Source organism: Mustela putorius, unplaced genomic scaffold (genome assembly GCF_011764305.1).
Source record: "Mustela putorius furo isolate JIRA1106 unplaced genomic scaffold, ASM1176430v1.1 tig00003901_pilon_pilon_pilon, whole genome shotgun sequence".
NCBI lineage: Eukaryota > Metazoa > Chordata > Mammalia > Carnivora > Mustelidae > Mustela > Mustela putorius.
This window is the reverse complement of record NW_025422049.1, coordinates 21,671,511-21,680,606: the sequence shown is the minus strand read 5'-3', so window position 1 is coordinate 21,680,606 and position 9,096 is coordinate 21,671,511. Positions and strand designations below refer to the sequence as shown.

The 9,096-nt window shown below is 44.8% G+C and overlaps 1 protein-coding gene across 1 annotated transcript; it reads right to left on the bottom strand.

Moving 5' to 3' along the window:
• Positions 1-2,492: 2,492 nt before the first annotated feature.
• ESX1 (ESX homeobox 1) lies at positions 2,493-8,055 on the bottom strand. Its single transcript, XM_013049052.2, has 4 exons — positions 7,787-8,055; positions 7,281-7,599; positions 6,189-6,234; positions 2,493-2,944 (listed from the first exon to the last, which is right to left on the bottom strand). The coding sequence occupies exons 1-4, from the start codon at positions 7,863-7,865 to the stop codon at positions 2,603-2,605; spliced, it is 786 nt and encodes a 261-aa protein (XP_012904506.2). The 5' UTR covers positions 7,866-8,055; the 3' UTR covers positions 2,493-2,602.
• Positions 8,056-9,096: the final 1,041 nt, after the last annotated feature.

Below are 9,096 nucleotides of genomic sequence, written 5' to 3'. Positions count from 1 at the left end.
TTGTACACCACTATTTTACTTTCAGGTTTTCACCAATCCATAGAGTCACACTGGAACTGAATGGCTGGGTGGTAAAACAGTATATCCATATGAGTTCAGAGCATGACCAATTTTAGGTATAACACCCCACGAACAAAATTTGGGCAAAAGTCCGATTTCTTTTGAAAACAACTCAGGTCAACTCTATTCCTTTATTTTTTTACACATTTACAGTAATTCTTCTCTTTTTAAAAAAGTCACTTTTCATAGCTATTTCAAGGGAGAATCCTTGTATGCTCAGCTGAAGAACTATTTTTAGTCCATTTCTTCCTTGCCTTTTTTTTTTCCTCATAAGTACTTGTTGTCTCAATGATGGCTGAGATTTTGATTTCTCAGGCACTTCCAGCTTAGATGGTTCTGACTAGATTTGTTTGAAACAAGATCCAGGTCACATAAATCTAGTTTTAATCAGAAAGTCTTTATTCCCCCCCACCAAATACTTCATATCTTGTTTTATTTGACTATGAAATTTACTACTTGAAAGCTCCCTGTCATATGTTCTTCAATAAGAAACAACTTTAGAAAGAGCACATCCAAAATGATTACTGTAAAGTGCCAAACCTCTTGTACTCCTCCTGAAATTGTGATTTTTACGGTTCAGCCCAAACCTCCATCTATAAAGACTCTATCTCAGATAAACGTATTGGCTGATAGCTAGTTTCTAGAGATTTTATCAAAATAATGTCCTTATATTAGAACAAATTCATTCTTGATCTATACCTTAGGGATATTTGAAATGCACCTTAAGAAGAATGCTCTTGGTGGGATTATTTTTAAAAACCTCTCCCTTTTAAAACCGACATTGAGGGAACCTATTATCTACAGAAATGTTTTTCATATTTCCTCTGCTCACATCCCACCCCCCCTTCTGGCACCTCAAAGTAGATATAGTTTTCAAAATAGTACATACAATTCTTGAAGACCCCATCTACTTAAGGGAAAGGATGTTCCCTTTTGTGCTTTTGGTTTTTTCAGGCAGCCTGAGGGAAAACATGTTCTATGTTTGTGCCAGACTGAATTTGAGTTCGCGGCAGAATTTGTGTCCTGGGTCCTCACTGTTTGACTTCGAATCTTAGCGTGGCAGGGCTAGATGTGGTCCTGGAACTTTATTTGTACAGACCCTGTCTTTCCAAGAGGACTTAAAGCACTCAGGGACCTGATGTTTAACGAGAAGGAAAATGGTCAACAATGGGAGAGAATGGTTGTTTCAAAACTAGCCAGTAAGGATGGTAATCGGCATGCTGATGGCATTTCTGGATGTTCCTCCCTCCCAATGACCTCTTCACTGCAGAAGCCCCACATTAGATACAACTGTTTTGCTGATGCTTGGCATCCATATGTGACAGATTGGAAGAGAGGATTGAAAAGTTTTGGAAAACACTGCAAAAAATCATAGGCTTTCCTAAGATAACAAAGCCTCCCTTCAAACTAGGAACATATAACCTCTGTGAAACTCATCTTTGGGGTTTCCCCTTCCCCAACCCACTTTCTGTGAGAGGAAATTCTTGTGCCCCTGTGACACCCTTAAGTCACTGTAGTTATTTCATAGCATGATTGTGGTCAGAAAATGACTGTACATTGATCAAAAGCAGAAATCTTACTGAAAAGTGATGTTTTAAGAAGGGTGGACCTGGCTTCCTCCTCTCCCTCCTTTTAGGTTTTGTTTTCATCCCTTGGCAGCTCTGCATGCAGACAGCATGAAAAAGCAAAGGTGTGCCTCTTTTCAGTGAGTGCTAATTCTAGAACATTGTCCAGGGGACCATTTCTTGGATGTTGAAGGGGACAAAATATACTGTCTTCCTCTGAGCTGTGGGGAAACTACAGTAATAGGCTTTTTTGGTCTGGGGGTGGGGATGAGAAAACAGAGAAGAGCCCCTTTCTGACCTTCTTGGAGCCCCTTCTTGTGTCTGAACCAGAATGATTCTATTTCCCTATCACTTCCACAAAATGGGGAGAACAGTAAACAGAATTCAGAATTTGGATGTCACATTCACTTAACGGCCCTGTGAGTAACTCTTAGGAAGTTTGTCTCACAGTCTGTGGCTGTTGAGCTTCTTGGCATGAATGGAACATGGCCCTGCCTGGAAACACACTGCCCTCTCATCAGAGACTCACCCCTTCCCAACTTGCACAGGGATGTGCTCCAAATGGGGCAGGATGGGGATGAGCATTGTTGAGGATGGGGCATGTGGAAGATTGTTTGATCCTATAAACCAGCACGGGCACTTGGAAAACTGGTGTGCATGGCCTCTTGATGGTGACTCAGGACTCAGGGGTATTATGTTATGAAAGGTGGCCTCTTTGACATTCTGTTGGAATGCCATTCCCTTAGTTATTCGCATGTATACCCCATTTATAACATTAGGCACTAAAAACCAATAGGTTATTTATTTTCAACTTTATTGAAAATACAACATGCCCTATCAAGAACAAAAGGCACTGATTTAGTTCAGTTATTTAATTCATTTAACAACTATTTGAAAAATTACTTGATGTGCTATGCACAATTTATATCTGGCAGAAAAAAAAAAACCTTTGGAAAAATTGTCATAAAGACCACACTTCAGAAAATGGGCCCTCCAAAATGACCATTGATGACAGGGGCCCATGCCATGCCTACAGGGGCCAGAGCAAAGGGAGGCAAAAGTGGTGGAGGTGGCATTGGCAGCATGGGTGGCCCGGGGGGCAGAGGTAGCCCGGGGAACACAGGCGGTGGTGGAGGCCCAGGAGGCATGAGCCCCCGAGGCACCAGAGGAACACATCTCCACCCCGGGTCTAGAACAGGAATAGCATAGGGTCCTTCAAAGATCACCCCCACAGGAGGGCCCAAAGCAATGGGGGGCAGATTTCTAAACAGGGCCCTCTGGTGTCTTCTCCACTTGGCTCTTCTGTTCTGAAACCAGACCTTCAATCAGAGGAAAGGGATTGGTTTAGTACTTGAACAGTCAATGTCACAATAGAAAATACACAACATGCAATGCTGCCATTGAACTTTTAAATGGGGGGGGCGTGGCCGAGTTATGTCCTTATTACTAAAATAACCTGGGAAAGCAAACCACATACCTCCCTTCAGCTAATCCTTAGTGAGTCATGGCTAGTCCAGACTTGGGCACATTGATTTGTCTCTCTTCCTGTTTTTAATATTCTTTAATGTCTATCCCTCCCAGGTTTTGGATGTTAAGACTAAGTGATAATGTGCACTGGCTCCCTGACGTTAATGCCTATGCCTGGCAACAGGGTAAAGAGACATTGGCTCATCAGCTGTCCAGCTGCTCCCACTCCCTCCTCACCGGGGGAAGTGTCATGCTGGCTATGGGGGAGGCTGAGCATGGTATAAAGGTGGGCCTGACATAAAGTCATGCTGATGGGAACCACCCCTTTTTCGAAAAACTCCTTTTCAGTCTGAAGTTACTAATCCATAGAAGCACATTGCAGTTTTAGACAGAAAAGTTTCCTTCAGTGATGTTTAAGGGATCATTCTTCTAAGCCTTGTTGAGAATTAAAAAGTTTGTCAAAGGAGGCCTGAGTATGGGGTTCCAGGGACTGCTGGGACATGAGTGCTTGAAACCCCTCACATTGCCTTGCCATTTTAGCCTGTAGTGTTAAGGAAAGTTTAACCTAACCGAATCCAAATTAAATAAACTGAAAATTTTCTCCCCAGGTAAGAGACTGGGTACCCCATTGTCATGACTATCAATTTTGCATGCTCCCATCTACCTTACCCTTCAAACCTCCCTGGGCTCAGAAGGTCCACTCCTTCAGCTCTAGCTAGTTCTAGGATCCTGGACAGAAGATGCGGTGACCCACAGGGGCAGGGCACCTTAGGTCCTGCCAGCTCCACTCCTTAACTAGGGGGGCTCCAATCCCATCACTTATTCCTAAGGCCAGAAGCTCCAATTATGCATTTAAGAAAGATATTCAACAACAATGGGAGTAGGTAGGGCTCACAAAAGAAGCTCCTCCCTGAGTGTTTGCCAACTATTAACAAACAGATGAAAAAGTTGTCAGTTAGACTTTACTGTCCTCTTGGCATACTAGTTAATCAGGTTTACATTGTATTTAATCATTTTGGAAGTTCCCAAACCACAGTATTTTAATTGAGTCAAAGGGCCATTTCTCTCTCTGGGCAGCTACCTTTTCTCTCTCCCATCTTAGGATTTGGGATCTTGCTGGATGAATACACTCTGAAAAAAAGTCAGTGTAGTAGAACTTATTTTGGAGAGATTCTAATGTATCAGTGGTGAAATCTCCTTAAACCTAAATAAAGCCCACATCTGGCAAATTTTGCTATGGGCCAGTGTTATGTCCATATTCACAATACTGGTTTCATAAAAGAGATCACCTATATTTGCAAAAGGTTGGGGGAGAAGCATATTTTATAAAGTTTCTTGGAGGAAATTCATGTTGCAAAGCTTGAAAATATGTGAGAGCATAGTCTTCCCTACTTGGATTTTCTGGCTCATTTTCCCTTCAGAAATCCACTGAGAGGACTACATAAACCCAGGAAGGGGGAAAAGCAACTCAGCAAACCTCTTTATTTTCTCTGAGATTACTTTGCCTGCTTGAGAAAGTAGAAGACTTATCCTATTTCTTTGATGAGACTACGATTTTCTATGACCTCAGATAGTCACCTATTTGATCCCATGACCAACAAATTAATAATCACTTCCTGAAAAGTGTTTTAAATTAACACAAGTGGGGCACGTGCGTGGCTCAGTTGGTTAAAAGCATCTGCATTCGGCTCAGGTCATGATCCCAGGGTCCTGGAATCAAGCCCCACATTGGACTCCCTGCTCCAGGGAAGCCTGCTTCTCCCTCTACTTCTGCCTGCTGCTCCCCATGCTTGTGCACTTTTTCCTCTGTCAAATAAATAAATAAAATCTTTAAAAAAAATAAATTAACGCAAGTTAGAATCTGGCCTGAAATGAGAGCACTCTCATAATCAGATTCCAGAAAACCCACCTTTTCAAAGTATTACTACCCAAAAAAAGGGAAAAAATTCTTAGAGTGTTAAAAGATTCCTCATGACAATATTCATTTATACATTTGGTAGCTTCATAGAGTTGAATTTGTGTGACATTTGCAATGCATATATTTGAATGTATACAATACGTAACTAAATTTCACCTCTTTTTAGGTCCATGGAACTTTATTAAAATTGGTTCCCTTTTTTGGTTCCATTCTTCAAGACAATTTTCCTTTCCCCATTACTACTATAATCCTAATATTTTAGCAATGTTTCAGGCGGACATCAAAGTCTTCCAAAAAATTAAAAATTTAAGGCTGTCACTCTCTATGCTGCTTTACAAAACACTTAAAAAATAGCAGTAGGAAGTAGGATCAGGTACTTGGGACTTTAAAGCTACCCTCCCACCCCAGTTTCAGTTTACTAAACATATATTAGTTACTCATGCCAAGTGTTTTCCGTGTGAATAACTCCTTCACCCCAATGTCTGAATATTTATAAATTTATTCATTTAGCCAAGAGCTTACACCTGGTTTTAAATATTCCAAGTAATTTAGTGTAGTTAAACCTTCTTTTAACCTACCTCTTCAGTGCATTAATTTGTGTATTTCCCATGTGTGATTGAGCCCCAACATGATTCTACATAGAAATATTCCTTTAGGGAGGACTAACATCCTTCCTGAAAGATACCAGTGTTAAAAGGAGGAGAACTGGGGTGCCGGAGTAGCTCAGTGGGTTGAGGCCTCTGCTTTCGGCTCGGGTCATGATCCCGGGGTCCTGGGACATGATCCCGGGGTCCTGGGATCGAGCCCCGCATCGGGCTCTCTGCTCAGCAGGGAGCCTGCTTCCCCCTCTCTCTCTGCCTGCCTCTGCCTACTTGTGATCTCTCTCTGTCAAATTAAAAAAAAATCTATTTTTTTAAAAAAAGGAGGAGAACTTTATTGGGGAAAACAGTGTGTTTGATTTTTTTTCCATTAGAAAATCATATTTCCGCTGGTAGTGGGAAATTTCCAGAAGCTCCAGCTTACCTATCCCATTTCCCATCCCCAAGGCACCCAATGTTCAAAACTTATTTGTGAAACATGGAAAAACACCACATCAACTTCAGAATGTCCAGGACAAAATCTCAAGTATGTTTTAGAATGGCTTCCCTGTACCAAGTGCTCTTTTAAGATTTACTGACCTGCACTCTGGCTTCAGTCAAATTCAGACGTCCAGCAATCTCTTCTCTGTGGGAGGAAAATTGCAAATGTTTAGTATTTGGAGTTGTGGATAAAATGAAATATATCATGTACATTATTTCTATCCCCCCTCCCAGTGCAGTTTTCTGTAATACAGCTTGAGGCTTGCTTTAAGGAATTTTCCCATGGACAACTTATCTCTATTAAATAAAATAGAAAAAAGGAACATATATGAAAGTTCCTGGTAGTGTGTCTGTTGACCATGACTCAATCAATTTTTCTGTTTGTGGAAAAGCAGAGAACAACCCTGGAAATCTTTTCTTGGGAAAAGAATTATTTATTTATTTATTTATTTTCCTGTGAAAATAAATAAAACGCCAAAAGCCTTTAAAGTGGAGTTCTTAACCAGGCAGAGTACTTCCAGGGTTTATTGTAAAGGGAGAGGGGGAACTCTCAAGGAGGAACTCCAAACCGTTGGCCAAGCGCTTGAGGGAGATTCTTTTTTTGCTCTTTGGTGGGCAAAGCCTGAATACAGCAGAACCAGAAAAAGTGCCGCTAAAACCTCACAGAGATACGTCCTGATCCTCCCCCACCCGCCTCGCATTCTTGCTGGGCCAGAATGGGCCTGCCGCTCCGTACACTACTGCGGTCCGCGATTCCACCACAAGGGTTCCTGGTCCGCCGGCTTTTTAACGCTCTCTGCCGCCAGGAAATAGCGCTCCACGTGGCAGAGCCGAGACTAAGGTGAGGCGAACTCGCCTCGTGCGCAAAATTTTAAATGCAGAAAAAACTGAGCAATCACGATGAATATTCTAATACAATATTAAAAATACAAAAATTAACGCAAAAAAATCACGATGAACAAAATACCAAAATTTTAGGTAAAGGCGGGATCAACCCGCCCTCCCTTACTTGCTTCGCCCTAGTTCCGCTATTGTCCCAGTGCCCCAACATCTGAGAGCAAGGACGGACCCTGGCGCCCTCGAACCCCCTAAGTGGCTTTTGGCTCAAGAGAGGAGGGAAGGGGTCCCGGGGGAAAGCCTAAGATTCTGAGGCCCCTGGAGAAGCGCGCGCATGAGGAAAAAGCCACTTACCTCGCGTACACGTCGGGGTACTGGGTGCGATGGAAAATGCCCTCCAGTTCCTGCAGCTGCAGCTGGGTGAACGCGGTGCGGTAGCGGCGCTGCTTCCTCTCCACAACCAGTGGCCCCTGCAGGGCCGGGGGGGCCGGCTCCTCCTGCTGTTGCGGGGGCTCCAAGCCGCCGCCAATGCCTCCCTCCTGGTTTTCCTCGTTCGGGGAGCTCCGCTCTCCCGCGCCAACGCAGTTTGCCACCGCCCCTTCGCGCTCAGGTTCGGACTGTGTATCCTCCCCCCCTCCCATTAGAACCAACGAACTCAAGGTTGGCTTCGCATCTGGGAAAGGAAAAAAGCAAAAAAGAGGCCGGAGCATTGGAGCCCACGCTGCGTGGGCTGAGGAGGCAAGGGATTGAGATGGAAGAAAGAGGGCGATAGCCGCGCCACGGCCCGTCCACCCGACCCTCCCAGGGAATTTCCTCTCCTGCAGTTTGCCAAAGCACCTGTCCCCCGTCTGGGCACTGACCATACTGTTCCTCCTCCACCTGGACCCCCAGGCTGCGGTAGCCGGCGTCGGAGGGGCTGCAACCGAAATCACGCTGCATGTCCGCAGTGCTGTCGATGAAGCCTAGCGAATCCACAAATTCTTCGCTAGGGTCGGTGGCGAGAGCTTGGACTAACTGCCCGGTGGGTGCTCTTCTGACGCCGGGACTTGTTGATCTGGCGCGGAAACTGAGACTTGCGCGTCTTATATAGGGGGTACGTTCAAAGTGTACGCGCTCGCGTCTGTTAGACGCCCTCTATTAGCGTTCGCATTACCTCGGGTTGGTGTCGGTGGGACCTGACGGGGGCGCACTGGCGGTCGGGGCGCGTAAATAAAATAGGGCGAGCGTTTGCAAGAATTGGCATGCTTGTGTGGGAAACTGAGACTCCAAATCGCAGTTTAACTGACTTCTCCCAGCTAGGATGAAATATTTGATTGGAAGATGGGGCTGTACTGGATCGGGAAAGTAGATTTGGAGGGTGGGGAGGGGCAAGACTTCACTCTAGAACCAGGAGTTCGTGGAGGAATGTTTGTAACATATTCCTCCGCGCAATGTTCGATGTTCCCCAGACCGCAAATGAAGCGGTGTCGCTTGCTTCCTCAAGGGGAAAAAGATGGAGAGATAGGGCTGCAGAAAGTGTGAAGCACTCAGCGACCCACGTACGCTAAAGCGAAGTTAGTCTACCCTGCGTGGGGGCTCTGAGCGCTGCTCTCCCCTCCTAGAACTTGGTTACTAATGGATAGGATTATTTAGTTCTGTTCTATTTGTACCCAAAGTCCGAGTATCGGGCTAGTGATTAAGACGAAAGAATTAGCTTGGAGGCTGTTTGCACTGGGTGTTTGCGATCAGAACCCCGGTGTATTCCGGGAGAGGTGGTTTGTAGTCAGGTTTACTGAGCAGTCCAGGTGGTCACATGCGCACTGCGAGAAACCCAGCCTGCCTCTTGAGAAAGCTCCAAGGACTTTAGATTTTTAGTAATGAACCCACGTCGGAGTGCAAGTGTAGAAACCTGCCAAGTGCTTAATGCATCCAAGAATGCTGTGCTGCATGGGCTCTTTCCTTCAGTTTCTGGCACGTGCAAAGTTTTCTGTGCTTCTTAATGCAGCCTTGCTCTGCAAGGAGCCGACAAACGCGTCTTATTCCAGGGACAGTATTGCAGCAGGCTCCTAAAGCGTGCCTTATTCCTGGGACAGTGTTGCAAACCTGGGAAAAGTTCCCGCCTTTCCCACTACTTCTCCCCTTCCCTTTTCTACAGTTATCTTCCTGAGCTGGTTTTCTCCACGTATGTGCT

What these genes read in the sequence shown, in the direction of transcription:
- ESX1 (XM_013049052.2), bottom strand. Translation starts at nt 7,865, where the DNA reads ATGCAGCGTGATTTCGGTTGCAGCCCCTCCGACGCCGGCTACCGCAGC. An exon ending in TACCCCGACGTGTACGCGAG is followed by an intron (nt 6,235 to 7,280) that starts GTAAGTGGCTTT and finishes TTCCTCCCACAG; the next exon opens with AGAAGAGATTGCTGGACGTC. An exon ending in TGACTGAAGCCAGAGTGCAG is followed by an intron (nt 2,945 to 6,188) that starts GTCAGTAAATCT and finishes CTCTGATTGAAG; the next exon opens with GTCTGGTTTCAGAACAGAAG.